The sequence below is a fragment of the Cibotium barometz genome, chromosome 10 (genome assembly GCF_041138505.1).
Source record: "Cibotium barometz isolate CiBa-2024 chromosome 10, ASM4113850v1, whole genome shotgun sequence".
Classification (NCBI taxonomy): Eukaryota; Viridiplantae; Streptophyta; class Polypodiopsida; order Cyatheales; family Cibotiaceae; genus Cibotium; species Cibotium barometz.
In genome coordinates, this window is record NC_141055.1 from 29,760,155 (window position 1) to 29,783,783 (window position 23,629).

At 47.4% G+C, this 23,629-nt stretch overlaps 1 protein-coding gene across 2 annotated transcripts in view; it reads right to left on the bottom strand.

Annotated features, from left to right (window-relative positions):
• The window catches only part of LOC147634763 (uncharacterized), a 239,842-nt gene that overhangs the window by 183,283 nt on the left and 32,930 nt on the right, over positions 1–23,629 (bottom strand). For both annotated transcript variants that reach the window (XM_086803941.1, XM_086803942.1), the window contains exons 3-4: positions 413–505; positions 188–228 (exon numbers count right to left, since the gene is read on the bottom strand). In XM_086803941.1, coding sequence (XP_086660067.1) covers positions 188–228; positions 413–505 — 134 coding nt within the window. The remainder of the gene's footprint in view (positions 1–187; positions 229–412; positions 506–23,629) is intronic.

The window sequence follows — 23,629 nt, forward strand, 5'->3', positions numbered from 1 at the left end:
ACGTGACAGCCTTGCAGTGCCCATGCTATGAGCGAGTGTGTGCCAGTTTCCCCCCTTCCTGTTGGTGTCTTCCCAGCTACCCGCACAGGCAGGAATGTGCGTCCCATCCATTCCCTTCCTCATTATATCACATTAGTTGAGAGTTTGTACATTTTAACTTGTACCAACAGTTGAAATGATAACAAACCTCAAGCGCCTCCAATGTCGTCCACTGAATTGCATTTGTACCTACAATCACATGATAAATTTGCACCAACAAAATCAATTGAGCTGAATTTCATGAGAAATCACAAACACCATAATGAGCAAATTTACAAATAAAAACACAAGAAGCAGTTAAAAAGTTCAGCTTCTAAAGTACACTGCTGCCCATTTCTGTGGTCATTTAGTTCCGTTGTACATAAGCACTAACCTCCTTCAACACAGATGACAAAAAAACCACAGCTGTGAGTTGTGGAAGCTCCAAAATCTCCCAAAAGTTCCTTAAAGCAGATGCATCTGGAATCTACATACAAAAAGTAAACCAGGAATACTCCGCATGAGTTAGATGATCCACCCACATGAGAATAAAATATGACATTCACGAGATTGTGCGGTTGGGAGAAAAGACCCATATTGAATCCCAACAGCCTGCTCCCTCCCACCCACTCCTTCCCTCCCCAACATCACCCTCTTTTTGAATAGTATTTGCTTTATTGGTAATGCTGTAGAAAACTGTAAAAGCCCTCCAAAACCCCCGGGGTAGCATGGATGTGCACTGATTTAAAGCAATTAGGCCACCATTGTGTTTTTCCTAAAAACTTGCGCTTTTTTAAATCGTCTTCTCTTGGCTGCTCTTGTTGACCAAATGAGCTCAAAATTTGTGAGCTTGATTCTCTTACTATGCAGTAGCTACATCTAAGAGAAAATAGGCGAATTCAAAGCAACGGCGATGATTTTGTGAAACACTTCAATTTTTTGGCGTTTTTGAAACGTCTAATCCCGTCAATAGTGCACGCTATTTCCGTCGATTGGAGTTGCTGGAGGGTGCGCCCCAAGTTGAATTTTGAGCAATTGTTAGCTGTAAAGGGAGCATTCATGGCTGCAATGGCAGGGAGCATTCATGGCTACTCACTGGGCTAGGAAGAAGCCTTCTCTTACCTCGTGTTCCAGCTTAAGTTTCCCTAACTCTGACGAAGACACTACCTCATCTGGAATAGGTTTGTCCAATGCTACTGAATCGGTATCAGTGTAATAGCATCCTTCGTGGCTTATATATGGATACATATGTATCCGGGCATATGCGGTAATTGCTGCCGACATCTACACCGCTGAGGAAGAACCGGCATTCCGTGATTACAAGAAATGTGGTATTGATGATACTCCATCATCGTCGTCAGGAGTATCTCACAGTCTCTGAAGCCTATCGGTGTAGCTCCCTATATGTAGGTTATCACTGATCGGCTCTGCCATAGTGTATTCATAATTGGACATGATCATGTCGGCCCTTTCTTGATCACAAATCTCTGTTATGTTACTCTCGGGCTCTATGCCGAACCTCCCGTTCAGGGAGTTCATTGCCAATTTGCGCAGACAAGACAAGACATGACCTGGTCTCACTAATCATGATTAGGGTGTGATAATGAGCAAAGATTAAGCATGAATCACTGAGAAGCATGGCTCTAATACCATCTTGGCAATAACAAGTTCAACCATGGAGCTATGGAGAATGAAATCTCTTCATGGTCGAGGAGGAAGAAGAAGAGAGAGAAGAGAGCCACAACACAAGGTGGTTGTATTATGAATGAATGAGAATGAGATGAATGAACCACCAAGTACAATCCCCTTTTATAGGCATTAAACCCTATCTTTTGACTCTAACTAAGAGGTTGTTCACACCAAGTTGGCTATAAACCTAATGACCAAATGCCAGTATCCCCAATGTCACATGGTATTTTGGTGTATTTCTAACAAAAGCCCGCCCACAGACCACCTAATACACAAGCTAAACACATAAGGGTAGTAAATATAGAAGAGTACATGCAAACTCACCTCCCAACAGTAGATTCCATCAAGAATCACCCCCAAGCCAAGGGCTAGGGTTCCACTCCCCGCAGACCGTTAACCAACTCTATGACTAAATGAATCACACTAAACCCAAAAGTCACTTATATAATGACCACTGTCGCTATAAATAACAATCCAACTATAAATAGCCAGTAACCATGGATTATCACTAATACCTACCTGTGGTCTTCCCCTTATCCCAAGGCACCCCAACCCTAACCAAATTGGGACCTAATCTCGAGGATTAGTGTTAGGTACATAACATACTTCCCCTCCTAAGACCTTTATGATAGAATGTGCAGCGAAATAAGGGAAAGAGGAAACACAGGAGAGAGAGAGAGAGAGAGAGAGAGAGAGAGAGAGAGAGAGAGAGGAAACACAAGTGAGAACCTGCTCTCAATATCATCACCAAAAGGAATACATGTCCCGAGCAAGAGGGGAGAACCTCGTAAGTGAGGGACTGCAGCTAGACAACCTAGGCAAGCAATGAAATACGAGGGAGGCATGCCGGCTATATATACCTCTACATGAAGGCAGCCGACTGGTGATAAATATCTCCATGACTGGGAAAAATACCCAGGACCATAAATGGAAAATAAATATGGGTAAAATACATGTGAGGGCCAGCAGAACTGGCAGGGGGAGGGGCATCCTCAGAAGCATCACAAAGAGATGAAGAGATAGACTCCTCACAGCAGTGAGGAAGGGAAGCAGGAATATAAACTACAGTGGTAACAAAGTCCTCAAAAGCATCACAGATAGCAGAAGACTGTTCCAGAAGTAGAACCAGATCCCAAGAATTAGCATCAGATAAAAGATCCATGTGAAAGGATCACACCGCAAAAGGGCAAAACACCCTCCTTGTTCTGCAAATACTGCAAAGAACACAAGCTCGAACAAAATAAACTCTGCTCAGGATCTCTGAAAAGATCACTGCTCTCCTCCAAATAACTGGAAACTCCTGTCAAAGAAGAAAGTCTCCACAGATACAACACAGCTCCCGAAACTGATCCTCAAGTGAAGTAGCTGGAGAAAGGCCCCCTCTGAGTGTAGAAAACTCCTGTGGGAAGCAAAACGCAGCCAAACACTACTATCCAGCAAAAATAGCACTCCACCGCCAACAGAAGGCAAGGAACATGTAGAAACCGGGAAACCGTGTAGGCCAGGAACAAAACACAGGTATAGATGCTCCAAAATCAGCAAAACGCTGACTGAAATCTGAAATTCAAAATCCTCCTCAAGTACCAAACTGCCTCCAAAGCCACAATCCAATCAAGAAACCCCCTCTGCGAGTGATCAGTGTCCACTAGAGAAGAAAACGCAGCCAAACAAGGGCTACAAACCTGAAATTCAGGCAAACCAGTGTCCACACCTCCTATGAGGAAAAACGCTGAAGAGAAGGTACCTTCGGGTCTAACAAATGAAGCCCAAGTGAAGGTAGAGCTACCAGCAAAATCGGTTCAGAAAAACGCAGCAACCATGGCTGCAAATCTGAAAATGCAGAGGTATAAGGGGCTTAATATGGAAATGCTGAAGCCTCAGATCAAGAACTGCTGCAGAGAACGATCAGGGGGTGGGAGGGATGGCACAAGATAACCAGAAAGGATAGGCAAAAGGGAGCCCAGAGAGCTCCAAGATCAAGGCTGGGGAAGCAAGCCCAAACAGACCAAAAAACGCAGCCTGTTTGGAATAGCTATGTTGCTGTCCAATCCTGAAAAAAATGCCTGAGAACCCCTGGAAGGTGCCACCAAGAAGGACAGGTATGCTGTCCAGAAAAAACACCCTTGTCATGCTGCAAAGAAGCTGCAAACTGATGCCCTGAAGAGAGGAAACTGCAGCCCACTGAATGGGTATCAATCAGCCCTTGAAGAAACGCAAGCTTCAACGCATGAACACAAAAACGCAGATCTGTCCATGGGCAGAAAAACGCAGATATGCAGAGGTAGAGGAGGGAGCATCCAATGCTGAAAATCACCAGCGCTCTGATACCATGATAGAATGTGAAGCGGAAGAAGGGAAAGTGGAAACACAAAGGAGAAAGAGAGAGAGAGAGAAAAAAAAGAAAGAAAGATATATTAACGTCTACAAAAGGCCAAAATTGGCCTATGAGACAAACAAGTAGTACAATGATGTTCCTCCAGTCATCAAGAGAAAAATGTGGAGTGAGAGAGAGAGAGAGAGAGAGAGAGAGAGAGGAAACACAGGTGAGAACCTGCTCTCAATATCATCACCAAAAGGAATACATGTCCCGAGCAAGAGGGGAGAACCTCGTGAGGGACTGCAGCTAGACGAGCTAGGCAAGCAATGAAATATGAGGGAGGGATGCCGACTATATATACCTCTGCATGAAGGCAGCCGACTGGTGATAAATATCTCCACGACTGGGAAAAATACCCAGAACCATAAATGGGGAATAAATATGGGTAAAATACATGTGAGGGGTGACCACCCCCTCAGACTAACATGGTCAGCCCCAAAGGCTAAGATAGGACACCAAATAGGAAGCCAGCAAGTAGGGGATGATATCTAACACTTTCCTCTCTAGGAAACAAAATCAAGGAATCTCTGCTCTAAACTAGCAACTGTCTCCCAAGTCGAGTCCTCCACCGCCCTATCTTTCCACTTGATCTTATACTCAGGGATCAACTTATTCCTCAGCTTCCTCAACTTGAGATCCAGTATAAGCTCTAGCTCATGTGGAACAAAGAATAGGTCCTCAACCTCTACCAGTTCCTGAGATGTAACTACGTTATCCTCAGCTCCCAGTTTCTCCTAGAGTCTACTCACATGGAAAACTGGATGAATTTTGGCATTAGGAGACAATTCTAATTTACAAGCTACCTCACCAATCCTTTTCAAGATCCGATAAGGTCCACGATACCTAGAGACAACTTCCCAACCTTCCCCATCTGCAACGTCTCAGAACTCTTAGGTATCTGTAGATAAACAAGCATTCCCTCGGAAAACTCCCTCGACGAACACTTCCTATTAGCATAAAATCGTGCTCTATATTGAGCAATTTTAATAGATTCCCATGCACTAACAGGCATCTCGTGCACATCACCACCATGGTAGGCCTGTCGGAATATGCAACGGAGATGAAGACAAAATTTGAGAACACGAGCAAGTGCACTGCAAAAAAACACAGCAATAGAGAAGGAGAGAGAGAGGCGTGTAACTCTACTATATATACACAAGAAAATCCGGGTGACTGAATACAAAGTGTGGAGGGATATGGGGCCATTTCATATGGCCCCATCAGCCAGTCGGCCAGCACAAAAGGCAGCCGACAGCAACCATAAAGACACCTGACTGCTACATCTCCAATCGGCCAACTTCAGACAGTCGGCCATCACACGTGTGAAGTCGGCCAATAGCAGAGAGAAGCAAGGAGCAGTTGGCCAGTGTCAGAGCACACAGTCTTGCAGTCGGCCAGCATACAGAGGTAGCCGACATGCAGACAGCCTCCCACAGTAGAAAAAATAGGGGAAAAAATAGGGGAAAATATGGAGAGGGGAAAAATGAGAAAACACCTAAATCGAGCAGGCACAGCCACAACAGAGGCCCTGGTGTAAATATACAGATAGGAGATAACTGCTAACACCCCCTCTCAGCTCCTGGATGTGGAACCAACCCCAATGAGCTAGAGTGCCGCCGGAGCAAAGCCTAAGATAGAGACTTCGTGAAGAGGTCCATCGCACTGTCCTCCGTCAAACAGAACTCTAGCAAGATGTCATCAGCAACGATCTTTTCACAAACAAAATGCCTCTGGATGACCGTGGGTTCCTCCAGTGGAAACCCAATCTTGCCAAGTAACCTCTGCAACCTCACCACCTCGCAAGCAGCACCACAAGCAAACCGGTACTCTGCCTCTGTCGTCGACAAGTCAAAAGATGGCTGCCTCTTATTGCTCCTGAACCAAGGGAAAAACTGTAGCCTGATGTCAAGGTCCTCGTGTCAGGCTCTCCTCCCCAATCTGAGTCACTCCATCCGTGGAGTCTAACTCCATCAATTCCCCTCCTGTGTAAAAGAGTCCAAGATTCTTCGCATGCTACAATAACCACAAGATACGCAATCCTACCTCCCAAAGAGTCCTCTGCACACATGAGCTCAACAACCTCATCAGGAAGCTCTCCTCCAATCTGGTATGCATCAAGTAAATCAACGAACCATTCTGCTTCCGAGTCAAGGAGGCATCATACTGCTCACACAAGGATCAACACCTATTACGGTGGGATGCCAATGTCAGAATATGCAGCGGAAATGATAACCAAACTTGGGTAGACCAGAGCAAGTAGACTGCAGAAAATAAACAGCACAAGAAAAACAGAGAGATAGGTGTGTAAACTCTTCTCTATACACAAGATCCCGAGAAAAACTGAATGAGGAAGTGGTGGGGGCAAAGGGGCTATATATACATCCCAGATAGGGCAGTCGGACAGCAGATAAAGTGCCCACGACTGCTGGAAAAAGTCCCACGACTGCATAAATGCAGTCGGCCAGCATATGAATGCCCACGATTGATAAAATCCAGTCGGCCAGCAGCCCAGTAGCCCACGACTGATCAACATGGAGTCGGCCAGCACTGGGGTGCTCCTGGCATCCTCTGGCAGCCCTCCCACCACTAGGAAAAATGGAAAAAAATAGGGAAAAAATACGGGGAGTGTGGAAAAATGATAAAACACCTCCTAAGGGCGGGCACACCCACAACAAAGGCCCTGGTGTATATAAATAGACAGGAGATGAGTTCTAACACCCCCTCTCAGCTCCTGGTTGTGAAACCAACCCAAGGGAGCTGGGGTGCCGCCTAAGCGTAGCCTGAGGTAGAAAATTCATGAAGAGGTCCGCCGCATTGTCCTCCGTCGAACAATAAAGTAGCAAGATGTCACCAGCCAAGATCTTCTCTCGTACAAAGTGATACTGTATCTCTATATGCTTGGTCCAGGCATGGAAAACCGGGTTCCGAGCAATAGCTATACAACTTTGGTTATCGCACTGGATGACTGTGGGCTCCCTCTGTGGAAACCCAATCTCGCCTAGCAGCCTCCGCAGCCATACAACCTCACAAGCAGCACCACAAGCAGCCCGATACTCTGCCTCTGTCGAAGAAAGGGCAATAGTTGGCTGCCTCTCGCTGCTCCAAGAAACTGCTCCTGAGCCGAGGGTAAAACTGTATCCTGAAGTACGTCTGGATCTCCTCCCCAATCTGAGTCACTCCAACCTTGGAGCTTGACTCTATTCCCTCCTGTGTAAAAGAGTCCTAGATCCTTCGTACTCTGCAGATACCGCAAGATCCGCAATCCTGCCTCCCAATGAGTCTTCAATGGCGTCTGCATAAAAGAGCTCAACAGCCCCACGGAGAAGCTCAAGTCCAATCTGGTGTTCAGCAACCAGATCAATGAACCAACCAACTTCCGGTACTGCGCGGCATCAACTGGCTCACAAGGATCTGTAACGGTTAACTTTGTGTTCGGGTCCATCGGCGAAGTAATAGGCTTGCAGTTCTCCATCCCAAAGGCCTCAAGCAACTCATGAACATACCGCTGCTGAGAGACGAAAAACCCCCTCTGGGTCTGCTAGATCTCCAATCCCAAGAAGAAGTGGAGTAAGCCTAAGTCGGTCATCTCAAACTCCTTTGACAAGGCAGCCTTCATCACTCCAATATGCTCCACATGACCGCCGGTGAGAATGAGATCATCCACATAAAGGATGATAAGTGTGACCATCCTGTGTTCCCGAAAGAGATACAGGTTCGGATCTGCAACCGATCTCTGAAATCCAGTCCGAATAAAGAAGGAATCAATCTTCTGATTCCAAGCCCTGGGAGCCTGCTTAAGACCATACAAGCCCTTACGTAACCTGTAAACCATCCCTTCCGATCCTGGAACAATAAAGCCTGGAGGCTGCTCAACGTACACCTCCTCCTGCAGGTCACCATTAAGGAACGCAGATTTTACATCCATCTGATACACGGGCCACCTCTGAGAAGAAGCAAGGGCAAGAACGGTCCGAATCGTGGTCATCCGCGCTCTCGGTGCAAAGGTATCCTCGTAGTCGATGCCTGGCTGCTGAGCATAACCTTTAGCCACAAGCCTGGCTTTGTGTTTGTCCACCGACCCATCAGACGTGTATATGGTCTTAAAGACCCATTTGACACCAATGACTGACCACTTCGACGGCCTCACTACCAACTCCCAAGTGTTGTTCTTCTCGATGGCATCAAGTTCCACCTGCATGGCTTTCCTCCAAGTATCCTATGAAAGGGCTTCCTTTACGGAAGTGGGCTCTTTGTCCCGCATGATACGAGACATCAAGGCATAGTTCACCTGAAGGTCTTTGACGAGCATGTTCCAGCATCCACTGTCGAGGAGCCGCCACTTCTTGGAGATCGAGAGGAGTCTGATGATGATTCCCAGTCTTTTATTCCAGTTGATCCACCTCAGTCATCACAGGAAGTTGAGCCCGCAGCTGGAGTTGAGCCCCCGCGACCACAGGAGGCCACGATCTGTTCGAGTACCTAGGTGGTTGTTAGACACCCTTCGGGAGTCAGGTGTCACGGAGCTACCCTTCTCTTCTTAAGAGCTTAGCTATGGTAGGTAAAGTAGACAAATTATGCCATAGATCCCTTAGGTCACTGCTTTAACAATCTCATTCCTCTCTGGATCATACAACCTGTATCCCTTGGAAAGAGAGTTATACCCCACAAATACCAACTTGCGGGACTTGGAGTCAAGCTTCCCCCTCCGCTTCTTCGGAATATGTACATACGCGTCACTCCCAAAGACACAGAAGTGCGAGACATCGGGTTTCCTGCCAAAATATGCCTCAAATGGAATCATATGGGGTACAGAAGTCGTCGGAGAGCGGTTAATGGTATGGACAGTCGTTGCCACAGCCTCACCCCAAAGTGGACGAGGAAGATCACGATGCTCCAGCATGGTCCTCGCCATCTCCACCACAGTCCTGTTCTTACGTTCAACAACTCCATTCTCCGAAGGCGATCCGGTATTGGCCAATTCCCTCTTGATGCCATGATCTACACAAAACCTGAAAAATACAGTCAAGGAGAATTCACCTCCTTTGTCAGCCCTAAGAGTCTTCACCTGATATCCAGACTCTTTCTCCACCATCACGTGCCAATCCTTGAACCGAGCAAAAGCCTGGTCCTTCTAGGAAAGAAAGTAGACCCACGTGAATCTGGTACAATCATCAAGCAACATGAAGTAGAGAGATTCTCCCAAGGATGGTATCTGCTGTGGTCCACACAAGTCAGTGTGAATCAACTCCAATGGTTTCGAAGCCCGCCTGGAAGCCTGCTTCGGAAAGGATTCCCTGTGCTGCTTACCACGTATGCAAGAACTGCAACGTCCTTGCCTATTACCAACATCTGGCAAGCCAACCACCATCTGGTCCCGGAAGGCGCGCCACAAAGCATCCACATTTAAGTGGCCAAAACGAAAGTGCCACAAATCTCCGACCTGAGTGCCTGTCAATGAGGAGAGTGCAGAGAGCTTGTAGATGCCATTCTCCACACCGCCTTCCCAAACAACTTTGCCTGTCTCACGGTCCCTTAGAGCAACTGAATGCTCCTCAAATTCCACCCGAAAGCCAGTCTTGCATACCTCATGCACTGACAGAAGATGAAAACCCAGAGCAGGGACATAAAGAACACGGGAAGCATGCTTGCCGCCCTTGCCGTCGGGAATAATCTCCATCCGGCCCTCGCTATGTATCGGAATAGTGGAGTTATCGCCAATAAAGATACGACCTGACTGCCGTTTCAGATCCAGAAAGAAGTCACGGGATGGAGTCATGTGCCTGGAAGCACCACTGTCGAGAATCCATTCCCAGGTATCCTTCGCGGTGAAGCCAACTGCCTCCTCGCTCGAAGATGATGAAGCATCGGAGTCCACCATCTCTAAGTGCACAAATGCCGGAGTCTTTGCAGCTGAGGCTGAGGAATCAGCACTCTTCCCTGTCCGCTTAGGACACTTCCTCCATTAGTGGCCTTTCTCGCCACAATCATTACAAGATCTTTCGGCCTTCAACTTCTCTCGTTCTAGATCAGGCTTCTTCTCAGAAGACTTCTCCGGTGACCTTGTTGGTATTCCGGCCTTTCGACCGTTGGCCAGTTAAGGCCTCCGAACCTCCGCCGTGACGAGGGTTCGCGAAACGTTCCTCCTGGTCCAAGACCATTGGCACAAGGTCCTCCCAAGTAATGGTGCTGAGCCTGCCACTCGTAATCAACGAGGAATAGAAAGCAGAATACTGACCAGGCAAGTGGGAAAGCAAAGTGATGGCCATATCTTCAGATGATATCTCTTTCCCAGCTTGTAGGACTTCCTGCTGAAGGGCCTGCAGCTTGTTGATGTGTTCCCGCATCGTCGAAGACTTTGCAGGGTTCATAACCCGCATCTGCACTTCCAAGGAGATCCTTTTCATGGCCAAGTGCTCCCATATGCCTCTCGCCAGCGTCATGTGCTTCACATGATTGATCACTTGTGGTGTGCAATTTAGGAAAATAAACGACCGGACCCTGGCATTGACACGATCCCACATGTGTGCCTGTGCCTCGCGGTCCTTCCTCGTGGATAATAACTCCCCTTCCTCAGCTTCTGGCCGTGGCACCCCGATGATAATAAAATCAGCAAGGTCATATGACTCCAGAACCGACTCCATCATGACCTTCCAGATGCCGTAATTGGACCCGTCCAACTGACGATCCACTGGGAACGTGGGGAGAGTCGGAATCTTCACGTGCTTCTCAGCCATCTCTGGTAAATCTGCCATCGCAGAGAGTAACCTGAAAGGGTGGGTGGGTGGGAAAAAAACTCTGTAAACCTGCAAGTGGCTGTCCAGCACCTTCGCCCGCCTTCCTCTTGCACCTTCTCTTCCCGTTCAGCCCAAAACAGTCCACCAATCAGCAGCGTAACGCTCCCCCTCTTGCTCAGAAAAACGCCCAAGATCTGTCTAGAGCCTAGGGCTCTGATACCATGTCAGAATATGCAGTGGAAATGATAACCAAACTTGGGTAGACAAGAGCAAGTAGACTGCAGAAAATAAACAGCACAAGAAACACAGAGAGATAGGTGTGTAAACTCTTCTCTATACACAAGATCCTGAGAAAAACTGAATGAGGAAGTGGTGGGGGCAAAGGGGCTACATATACATCCCAGATAGGGCAGTCGGCCAGCAGATAAAGTGCCCACGACTGCTAGAAAAAGTCCCACGACTGCATACATGCAGTCGGCCAGCATATGAATGCCCACGACTGATGAAATCCAGTCGGCCAGCAGCCCAGTAGCCCACGACTGATCAACATGGAGTCGGCCAACACTGGGGTGCTCCTGGCATCCTCTGGCAGCCCTCCCACCACTAGGAAAAATGGGAAAAAATAGGGAAAAATACGGGGAGTGTGGAAAAATGATAAAACACCTCATAAGGGCGGGCACACCCACAACAAAGGCCCTAGTGTATATAAATAGACAGGAGATGACTTCTAACAGCCAAGTCCTGGAAACCTGCTGAAGACCACTCAAGGCCTTCCGAAACCTGTAACCAACCCCCTCTGAATCCGGAACCACAAAGCCTAGAGAATGTGCAACATCCACCTCCTTCTACAAGTAATCAACTGTCACCTGCCTAGCCTTCCAATAGGTCCTCGTGGAAAGAGCTTCCTCATCTACAAGAGTTTCTTTGTCCCGAATGCTACGAGACATCAGAGCATAAGTTACCTGTAAGTTTCCTCTAACTGACGAGCACAACAACTACCAACATCTATACTGGAAAGTTCCTGCCAACTGCTGCCATCATCTGGCAAGCCATCCACCATCTGGTCTGGGAAAGCCTAGTCCTGCAGTGTATCCACACTGAAGTGGCCATAACCAGACTGCCACTCATCACAAACATGAGGACCTGGGGGAGAGTGCTGAAAGTTTGTAAACTCCATTCTCCACTCCGCCTTCCCAAACTACCTAGCCTGTTGCCTTGTCCCGGAGAGCAACAAAATGCTCATCAAACTCCACCCGTACGCCAGTCTTGCAAACTTGATGCACTGACAACAGATGAAAACCAAGTGATGGACATACAACACCTGGGAGGAATGCTTCCCCCCTCTACCATCGGGAACTATCTCCAGCCTGCCCTCACTACCTGCAGAGAGCCTATAAATCTGAACGGGAAGGAGTCATGTGCTTGGAAGCACCACTGTCTAGAATCCACTCCCGAGTATCCGTAGCGGAGAATCCTCCAACCTCCTCCTTGCACGAAGAAAATGAAACACCAGTGTCCATAACCTCCATGTGCACAAAAGCTGGAGTCTTCACGGTTGCTGCTAAGGATTCGGCACCCTTCTCGGTGCTCTACTTGGGACACTGCCTCCAATAGTGGCCTTTCTCGCCACAATCATTACAGGTCCTCTCTGCCTTGAGTTTCTCGCGGTCTGAGTCGGACATGTTGGGGTAAAGGCATTATGCCCACCCATATAGTGTGTACAAGCCCATAAGTTATAGTACATAGTTCACTTAGTACTTTTAATGTACTAAGTGCACTATGTGTACTAGTGCAATATACATGTGTGATAGGGGAGTCACACACTCATTCATGAGTTGACTTATCCCCACAACTCTCTTTCTCTCTCTCTCCCTTGTTTCTCTGTGTATGTCTCCCACATGAACTCTAACCCTAATTAACTCTCCCATTCAACTGGTATCAAAGCCACAGTTGTGTCCGTGTGTGTGCGGGTGTGCGGAGTCATCTTCATCACAAAGAAGAAGCTCGGCTATGGAGCCTTGAGCTTGGCACGAGCAGAGGAACTTTCTGGCTAGCGTGAGCAAGGCACAGGTGGTGCTGCAAAGCAGCACACAGCAGGTAGCGAACCATCTACAGCATCACAGCAGTCGTAGGCATTGTGAGCAAAGCAAGGCGCTGGTGGCCACAAGGCGTAATAAAGTAGCGAGGCAGGAAGTTCACTGCTGGACGGCTCTATCAGATCCAACGCTTTCTCTTCCTCTGTCCTCACAGGCTGCGTTGTAGATCGGCCGTTGATGTTCTGCCATTGTGCCCGCTGCTTCTCATCGCTCGCCGCCTGCCACTTAGCCTCTTGCTTCCCTTTGCTCGCCAGTCCTATTCTGGTCAGGGTCTGCTCGCACTGGGCCAGCGCTTGCGGGTGGCTAATCACCCGACAGAGTTGCTCCTTTTTACACCGGGCATGGCCAAGAGACAGTGGTTGACGGGAAGCTGCATCTCACCCACAATGTGAAGTCAGTGGCGTAGGAGGAGGTCGTAGTTGCGGTGGATGCTACCGCCCAGAGAGTTTTCTACTGGCAGAACTGCCCTGTCGGCTAGCCAAAGCTCCACCGCCTGAAACGCCGCCAACACGCTGGACTTGGGCTTTACCAAGTCATGAGAACCTCGCTGGACCACCCTCAATAGGCAGCAATAACTTTCTGCAACAGCATCAGCAAACCCCCCTTTCCTGCAACAAAAAAAAATCAGAAAATAACCTGAGGTATTTGCTTCAATTTTTTGGAATTTGCATGTCCAATTTGCAATTGAGCAGGTACAATCATCAATTGAGCAGGTCAGGTGCCAAATTGTTCAAATTTTGAGCAAAATTGCAAAATTGGGTGACATTGGTCACAATCAGGATCAATTTGCAGGAAATTGGATGTCGAAATTTAGGGCTTTTGATGTAATTGTGCAATTAAGCATTCATACATGCTGTATGATGTGAGTAATCGCACATTCGGGTAAAATTGCAGCAAATCGCAGTGCAAATCAAGGGACTTTTGTGCCGATTAAGTTGATTTGCATGCAGGCACTCGCAGTTGATGCTTTGGGCAATGTGTTGATGCCTGTCAAGCACTCAATGTGCCTGTAAATCAAGGGGCTTTCATGTATCAGATGTATATGTGGCCAAGGGGAAGCATCGCGAAGACTCTGGATGCCTTCATGTGCGTCAATGTACCATGTATGATCAGAAAGGGACTTTTCAAGATTTTATGCTTGTTGAGCTTGGCAAAGCAGCAGGCAAGACTTTTATGCCTTAAATCCTCAAAAATCAGCTTGCAGTCAAAGGGCTTTTGCCCAATTTCTGTTCGGAACTGTTGTATGCAGTGTTCGGGACTGTAAAAGTCTGATTTTCACTCATTTGGACAGCCAGGGCACATTTAAGGTGCTGTCCTAAATCTGCAGCAACCAGATTTTGGTGATTTCATCACATAAAGTGGGAGTAGAGTTGCATTTGTGCTTCCGCAGTGGGAGATAAAGCTTGGGAGAACAACTGTGAGCACTTTGTGTGCTTTTTGGTGCAGTGTTTGCACACTTGCAGGGAGTCAGGCATTGACAAGTTGCATATTGCTATGGCAACCACAGGTGAGAGCTCTTCATTGCTTCACATCAAGAAACTTGAAGGCTCACATAACTATGATATTTGGCAAACCCAGTGCTATAATGTGTTGCTCCAGAAGAAGCAGCACAAGCCTATCAAAGAAAGGGGTGTAATGCCCGCTTCTCTTACTGCTGAAGAGTGGGAAGATATGGATGAGCTAGCAAGATCCACCATCATGTTGTCTGTGTCAAACACTTTACTTTTCAGCATTCGTGAAGAGAAGACAGCTTGGGGAATGTGGCAGAGATTGCAGGACTTGTATGCCCAGCGAAGTGCCTCAAGCAAAGTGTATTGGTTGAAGAAACTCATAGGTCTTCAGATGAAGGAAGGGGCGTCTATGGCAGCCCATCTAAATGAGTTTAATGGTATTGTCAGCCAAGTTATAAATCAAAAGTTGGCAATGGACGATGAGTTCAAAGCCACCTTTCTCTTATGCACTTTGCCAGAGAGTTGGGACACATTCAGGACAGCCACTAGCAATTCGAATGCTATGCTGTCATATGCAGATGTTGACGGTGCTCTTCTTCAAGAAGAGATGAACAGGAAAAACAACTCTGTTGGAAAGTCCAATGCAATGAATGCACGTGGGAGATCCCAGCAAAGGGGTAAAAGCCAAGAACGGGGAAGGAGCAAGTCTCGCTCCAAAAAGGACTTGGAATGCCATTATTGTGGCAAGAAGGGACACATCAAAAAGCAATGCTACAAATGGAAAAATGATCAAAAGGAAAAGGGAAAAGGCAAAGACAAAGACAAAGATGAAGCCAAAGATGTAAAGCCAAAGGACAAAAGTGGAGTCAAGATTGAAGAAATCAATGTGTCACATGCACGTGACAGTGAGGATGAGGTCCTATTCACGTCTTCACTTGATGCCCATTCACTTCTTACAGGAGATGGTCATGGTATGCACTCATGGATCATTGATTCAGGTGCCTCCTTTCATGTCACAGGTTGCAGAGACTTGTTTGTCAGGTATACTGCTGGCAATGAAGGAGTAGTTTATTTGTGTGATAACCATGCATGCAAGATTCTTGGTAGAGGTGATGTGAGGCTTGTGTTTTCAGATGGCTCACAGCTTATGCTCCATGATGTCAGGCATGTGCCTGAGATCAAGAAGAACCTGCTTTCTACTGGACAGCTTGATGATGCTGATTATGTTACCACATTTGGTCGTGGAAAGTGGAAAATTAGTAAGGGCTCACTGGTTGTTGCCAGAGGCTCTAAGGTGGACACTCTTTACTTCATGCATGCAGGTGTTTGTCACCATGCTAATGTAAATGCAACCGAGCTGCCAGAAATCTCTATGTGGCATAGCCGGTTGGGACACATGAGTGTCAAGGTAATGGAGCAATTGTCTCGTTTGGGTTACTTGCCTTCTCTAAAGTTTTCAAGTTTTCAGTTTTGTGAGCATTGTATATATGGCAAGCAACTCCAGTGCCCCCACAAGAAAGCTCTTGGACAGAAAGATGCTCAGTTAGAGCTTGTGCATACAGATGTATGTGAGATGCCTCAGCTTTCTTTGGGAGGGGCAAAATATTGTGTCTTTTATAGATGATGCCACACGCAAGGTGTGGGTTTATCCTCTTCGTTTGAAGAGTGATACATTCTCAGTGTTTGAGAAGTTTGTTGCTCTTGTTGAGAATCAAACTGGCAAAACACTGAAGGCTTTGCGTTCCGACAATGGTGGAGAGTATATGTCCAAACAGTTTCAGGACTTTTGTGATGCTAAAGGCATCAAGAGGGAGCTCTCTACTCCTTCCACAAAACGGGACAGCAGAGAGGATGAACAGGACCATTCAGGAGAAGGTCCGTTCTATGTTGTCACATGCTGCATTACCTCATGGTTTTTGGACTGAAGCTGTTATGACAGCCATTCATCTTATAAACAGGTCACCTAATACGAGGCTTGGTGGGAAAGTGCCAGAAGAAGTATGGACAGGGAAGCCTCCGTCATACAAGCACTTGAGAGTGTTTGGTTGCGTTGCGTACGTGCACATACGCAGGGAAATGCGCACCAAACTTGATCCTAAGTCTCACAAATGCATATTCCTAGGATATGGTGACAGAGGTGAAATGGGGTATAGACTTTGGGATCCCATGAATAGAAAGATTATACGCAGCAATGATGTCATTTTTGATGAAACATGCATGTATAAGGAGCCTGCAAGGCAGCAGGAGCCTGGCAGAGTCATCTTTGATGATGATGGACATCATGGACAACAACCAAGGGCTGTAAATCAGCCATTACAGCAGCAAAACCAGCCCTTAAACGGTGCTGAAAATGGTCCAAATGGACAGCCAGAGATGGCAGAAGATATCCCTATGGATATACCACAGTTAGAGGAGATACCGGGCATGATTTTTCAGCCTTATGGCATGGAACAGGAGCCACCAATAGGTGATATGCAGGCTGGACAGCAACCTGCAAATGATGGTCATTGGGTACGGAGGTCCACAAGACCCTCCAGAGCCCTTGACAGGTTTGTTCCAGGGATTGACTACTTGATGCTTACTGACTGTGGGGAGCCCTCATGTTATAAGGAGGCTTTACAGAGGGCAGACAAGGCTCTTTGGGAGCGTGCTATGAAGTCAAAGATGGATTCTCTGCACAAAAATGGAACATGGAAGTTGGTGCATTTGCCTACAGGCAAGAAGGTTTTGCCATGCAAATGGGTTTACAGGCTCAAAGTTGCACCAGATGCAAAGCCAAGATACAAAGCCAAGTTAGTGGCTAAGGGCTTCAAGCAGGAATATGGTGTGGACTTTGAGGAGATCTTCTCTCCAGTGGTCAAAATGACCACACTTAGAGCTGTGTTAGCTTTGGTTGCACGTGATGATCTGGACTTGATTCAGATGGATGTGAAGACTGCTTTTCTTCACGGTGATCTCCATGAGGAGATATATATGCAACAACCAGAGGGTTATGCAGTGAGTGGAAAGGAGAAGCTTGTATGCAAGCTGAAAAAGAGTCTTTATGGGCTTAAACAGGCACCAAGAGAATGGTATCATAAATTTGATACATTCATGAAATCCCAGAATTTCAGGTGAAGTAACATAGATCAATGCTTATACACCAAGAAAGCTTTGGATGGCAGTCTATTGATCCTCATCTTGTATGTTGATGATATGTTGATTGCCAGGAAATCTCGTAAAGAGATGGATGCCTTGAAGAAGAGGCTGCATCAAACCTTTGATATGAAGGATTTGGGTGATGCAAATCACATCTTGGGTATGCGGATACTTCGGGACAGAAATCAGCATGTGTTGTATTTGTCTCAGAAGGAATACATTGGCAAAGTTTTGCAGAGGTTCAATATGGACGGGGGGAAGAAGACTAGTACTCCTTTGTCTCCATATGTGAAACTCAGTGCTATGGACAGCCCACAGTCAGATAGTGGCAGGGCTGATATGGCCAAGATTCCGTATGCTTCAGCTTGTGGCAGTCTCATGTATGCCATGGTTGCTACTAGGCCGGACATTGCATTTGCAGTGGGAGTGGTTTCTAGATACATGGCCAACCCTGGCAAGAAGAATTGGGAAGCAGTGAAAGGTGTCATGAGATACCTGAAGGGCACACAGGATATGTGCATTTGTTTTGGCAAACAGGATGCATTAGTGCATGGTTACACGGATTCGGATTCGGATTATGCCGGTCATCCATATAACCGGAAGTCTACTACCGGTTATGTGTTTACATTCACAGGAGGTGCTGTGTCATGGATATCCAGGATGCAGAAGTGCACAGCCTTATCTACTACAGAGGCCGAGTATATTGCAGCCACAGAGGCTTGCAAGGAGGCATTATGGCTATCTCGGTTAGGGTTATACAGGGGATATTCCATTGTTGCATTGTTACAGTCAGAGTGCCATCCAGTTGGCAAAGAACCCTGTCTTTCATACAAAGACGAAGCATGTGGATGTGAAGTATCACTTCATCAGAGAGGTGATAGAGAACAAGCAAATTCAGCTTGTTAAGATTCATACGGATGACAACCCGGCTGATTTGTTGACAAAGAGTTTGCCTCCGGAGCGGTTTGCTCATTGCAGACACTTGATGGGCATTGGATGAGGCCAGTTTCAGCCTTGATATGGCCTTGTATATTATCGTGTACATGCTGATTTTTCTTTTCCTTTACTTAAGGGCACTTTGCCTTTAAGTGGGAGGTTGTTGGGGTAAAGGCATTATGCCCACCCATATAGTGTGTACAAGCCCATAAGTTATAGTACATAGTACACTTAGTACTTTTAATGTACTAAGTGCACTATGTGTACTAGTGCAATATACATGTGTGATAGGGGAGTCACACACTCATATCATGAGTTGACTTATCCCCACAACTCTCTTTCTCTCTCTCTCCCTTGTTTCTCTGTGTATGTCTCCCACATGAACTCTAACCCTAATTAACTCTCCCATTCAGGACATCTTCTGAGAAGACTTCTCCGATGAAGCCTTCCCTTTGCCCTTGTTGTTACGGCCTTTCGACCGTTGGCCAGTTAAGGCCTTCGAACCTCTGCTCTGTGGAGGGTTCGTGAATCTTTCCTCCTGGTCCAAGACCACGAGCACAAGCTCCTCCCGTGTGATGGTGCTAAGCCTACCACTGGTAATCAACAAGGAGTAAAATGCTGAGTACTGAGAGGGAAAATGTGACAACAACGTTATGGCCATATCCTCTAATGATATCTCTTTCCCAACCTGGAGAACTTTCTGCTGAAGAGCCTGCAGCTTGTTGATGTGCTCCCGCATCGTCAATGACTTTGCAGGATTCATCACCCGCATCTGTACTTCCAAGGAAATCCTCTTCATGGGCGATACCCTATTATAGAGAGAAGCCAAATGCTGCCATATACCTCTCGCCAACGTCATATGCTTAATATGATTGATTACCTGCGGTGTGCAGTTGAAGAAAATGAAAGAACGGACCCTGGTGTTGACACGATCCCACAACTATGCCTGTGCCTCGCGTTCCTTCCAAATCAAGGGTAACTCCCCTTCCTCTAACTCCGGCCGTGGAACCCCAACAACAATGAAATCAGCAAGGTTGTAAGACTCCAAAACGGATTCCATCATTACCTTCCATATGCCATGGTTGTTCCTATCCAACCGACGGTCCACAGGGAACGTGGGGAGTGTCGGGATCTTCACATGCTTCTCAGCCATCTCAAGTAGATCTGCCATTGCGGGAGTGTAGCTGAAAAGGGTGGGTGGGTGGGGAAAAAAAGAATTTAAACCTGCAAGTGGCTGTCGAGCAAATCAGCCGGACTTCCTCTTGCTTCTCCTCTTTCCGAACGGTCCAGAACAGTCCACCAATCAGCAACAAAACAGCCCCCCTCTTGCTCACACAGTTCCCAAGATTTATCAAGAGCCTAGAGCTCTGATACCATGTTAGAATATGCAGCGGAGATGAAGACAAAATCTGAGAATACAAGAGCAAGTGCACTGCAAAAAAACACAGCAATAGAGAAGGAGAAAGAAAGAAAGAAAGAAAGAAAGCTGTATTAACGTCTACTAGAGGCCGAACTCGACCTATGAGACAAATCAATGTACAACTGTCAATGTCCTCTGGATGTCCAGAAAAAAAAAGGACAAAATAAACATGAAATAACTATGAAAGTACTGAGCTAGTTGGGGGGGGGGGGGGGGGGGGGGGGGATGGATGGAGCACTACTACTAAAGACTCAGTATGCAACCTATATGCGTAGGGTATACAAGAATGCAATGCAAATCTGTCTAGCTCCAACCACCAGTACCATAATGGGGGTGTAATATGTGATACATAGGCGATGGCAAGGCAAAAATCCCTCGGAGCATGATCTCCAGGTGTGAGTGTAAGTGAGCTAGCCGCTCCTAGATATGGTGCTGATGTCGAGCCCATATCTCTGTAATCTCCCTCTGATGTAGTCTGGGGTCTAGTAGCCTGGTGCTCTCGGTCTCCGTCTGGCTCGAAGGTCCGCAGCGCGCTGAAGTGTAACCCCCTCCTTTGTCAAGGTAGGCACTAGGATAGATCTCTGGAAGAAATCAATGAGCTGGAGCTGGAGCTGTCGCCCACCTCTCCCTGTGGTATGAGTCCGTAGCAGTGCCTCTCTGTGGTGCTATGTCTCTAGCAAGAACTGGCCAAATCTGCACTAGTCTGCAGATTCCATGATCTAGCGGAGTGAGGGATGTCCACTAAAGATGGTGGTGTATCTCTCTCTAATGTCACTATATGCTCTGCATCTGCATACATAATGCTCCTCACTCTCAACCTCCTCCTGGCATAGTCTACATATCCTCTCTGCTCTGGGGATCCGTACTGCCCTACCTGCCTCAATCTCAAGCTGGTGTGATGACACTATGAGCTGGCCAATCGCCACTCGGGCACTGTGAGGCATGTACACATCCATATATCCAAGTCGCTGAATGAATACATCCGTTGAGATACGCATAGACTGATCTCTGTAGTATAGCATCTTCGGCGGTAGAGGCTGACTGGGTGAAATCCAAGTCTCTTGAGTGTATCGCTGCCATAAATCCTGTCGAAGGACTCTCTTCCTCTCACTGTGAGAGAGCTCGATGTGTGGTGCATGTATATCATACTGGAAAGGTGGCAGGTGATCTATGTCGAGACCATGCTGAGTGAGCCACTGTATCATCTGTGAATACCATGATCTCCTATCTCCATTCTCTGCGAGCTGCCTAGACGCCTCAAAAGCTCTATGTGAGTCGATCTTATGGCATATCTCTAATCCTCTGTATGAAGCAGATCGTCTGAAAGAGGGCCTCTACTAGCATAGGAGGTGCAGCAAACTCCGCTCGGACAATGTCATGTGGGACGAAGGGTTTGCTACGGATCATCCGTTGACAGCATGAGAATCTGAGGCCTCTCTATCTAAGACCATGTGGAGGTGCCACTGGGTGGCGAGCCCAGGTGCCCATACTGCTGCGGCATACATCAAAGCAAGGGTGACTAGTGTGTCAAACAACCACCCCTTCGTGCGGGGCTCCTGGAAGTGTGCCTGGTGACATTGTCTCTCTAGCATGGCCAAAGCTGCATACCCTCGTGTGAGTCTATCCCTGGCTGCCTGTGCCATAGTAAATCTTCCTGGCAAAGTCGCAAATGTAATCCCCAAGTACACATGCGTCTACCACCTCTACATGTTCTCCTGCTAGTGTGAAGATGGCCTATCGTCGAACCAACCCTAAGGTGTGGAAAATCATGACCTTGGTTTTCCCAAGGTTCACTGTAAGTCCCCTCAATGTGCAGAAGTCATCAAGTGCATGGAGATGATGCTGTAGTCCCATCCGCAACTCAAAGACCAAAATAATATCATCTGCATCATATAGCATAATGTGGACTGCGGTACTTGAGATGTCTACCCTGTCCCCACCACCGTGAACAATGAAGTCAGCCACCTCATCAATGTATAGCCCAAATAGTGTAGGAGAGAGTGGGCATCCTTGCTTCACACCTATGGTGATAGCAATAACATCAGATAGCCCCCCCGGGCATCGTATGCGCCCGACAACCTGCTCATATAAAGCATAAATGCCCCAAACCATCTCTGATGGGATCCCCAATGACTAGAGGCACTGGAAGAGTAAGAGTCTCTCCCATGGCACCGTGTCAAATGCTATGCGGAAATCCACAAAGCAACAATATAATCTCCTCTCCCACGCCCTAGCCTGATCAATCAGACATCTCAGAGTGAATATATGGTCAATAGTGGAGAAAGCTCGTCGGAATCCAGCCTGTCCTCGTGCTCGTAGTCCCTCCTTCTCTGCATATGACCATGGAAAGCATGTCAGTTGTCTTGAATCCTACCATTGTCTCATCCCGTCTGCATATGGTGACTCTCCCAATGGCCCTGTGTCCTCCTCTCTACTCTCCTCCTCTGCTGTCATGGCATATCTCGATCCTCTAGGAGAGAAGTAGCATAGAGCGATGTATAACACCCTATCTACCGAGAGCTAAAGTCTGATCCACATGTATCTAGCCTCCTGGTCACGTGCTACCACCCGTAGGCGCTCATGTAGCTCTCACCTGAAGAGTATCGCTATACCTCCAGATCCTCTCGATGTGCTCTGCCGTGTGGTCCCCCTGTGTGTAGACTCCTACTGATAACCCTCTACTTTGGGTAGCCCCCTCTCTGGGCTCTGGTGTATCTCTGTAAGTAGTATGATGTCCCGTCCCTCCATGACCTCCTCCATCCTCCCAGGATGTGTCCAAAGTGCTCCATTGCAGTTCCAAACTACTATGTGTATCTGTGAATCTGGATCCTTCATAGCCGATGTCCCATAGGCCGCCTAGCACTAATCGGTGGCCTTGCCATCGATGATGACACGGCCATCGTGATAAAATGCTCTCTTGCCCTCTTTTCGGGCCTGTAAGACTCTCGGCATCCATGTTTTCATGTGTTCTATCTGCATCCTCGTAAGGTCGTCGTCCAAATAGATGGGATCTCCCTATAATCCTCGTAGAATCACCCTCTTTCTCATGAAGGTGGCCCTCTCCGTCTCTCCTCCAAACTGTAGGATGAGGGCTCGCTTGCGTGTTGAGTCTTTCCCGGCTCTCCATGCTTTGGTGAAGGGAGAGGGTCCTCTTCCTTGTAGCCGAGCTTTGTGCATAAAAGCTTTCCATCTTTCTCGGGAGTGGAGTCAGGTGTCTCGGCTATACCTGTGATTCGAATGTTGAGGCGGCGGGCCTGCCTCATCTTCTCCTCTTCGATGGTGTGAATGATTTGGTGTTCGAGTCTCCTCCCTCACTTCTTTACGGATGTTCTTCTTCACCAGTTCAACCCATCCTGATTGCTAGGCTTCGAGTTTCCCCTCCATGTCCTTTGTGATCTCATTGGAGATCTCTTCTTTGATGGCCGTGAGAGTGTTGCCATTGATCTCCCCTTCTTCCTTCTGGGTGTTCTTGACGGCCACCAGTTCCACTTTCAATGCACTCACCTCCTCCTTGAGTGCTGTGTTCTCTTGTTCAAGTTCCGTGACTCGTACTTCGAGGGCCATGATGTGCCGATGTAACTTGTTCTCCACCTCATTGAGGTTGGAGTCGGATGTCTTCTTGTTCTCCTTGATTAGTGCCTTCATTGCCGTCTCGAGGGCCTCGAGCTTCTCTTGGAGACTCGGAGCCATTCATCGAGATTACTCTACAATTCTTCCCCAGGCAGAGAGGAGCGAGAGAGGGAGTGCATGAAGACAAGACAGGGTTAGGG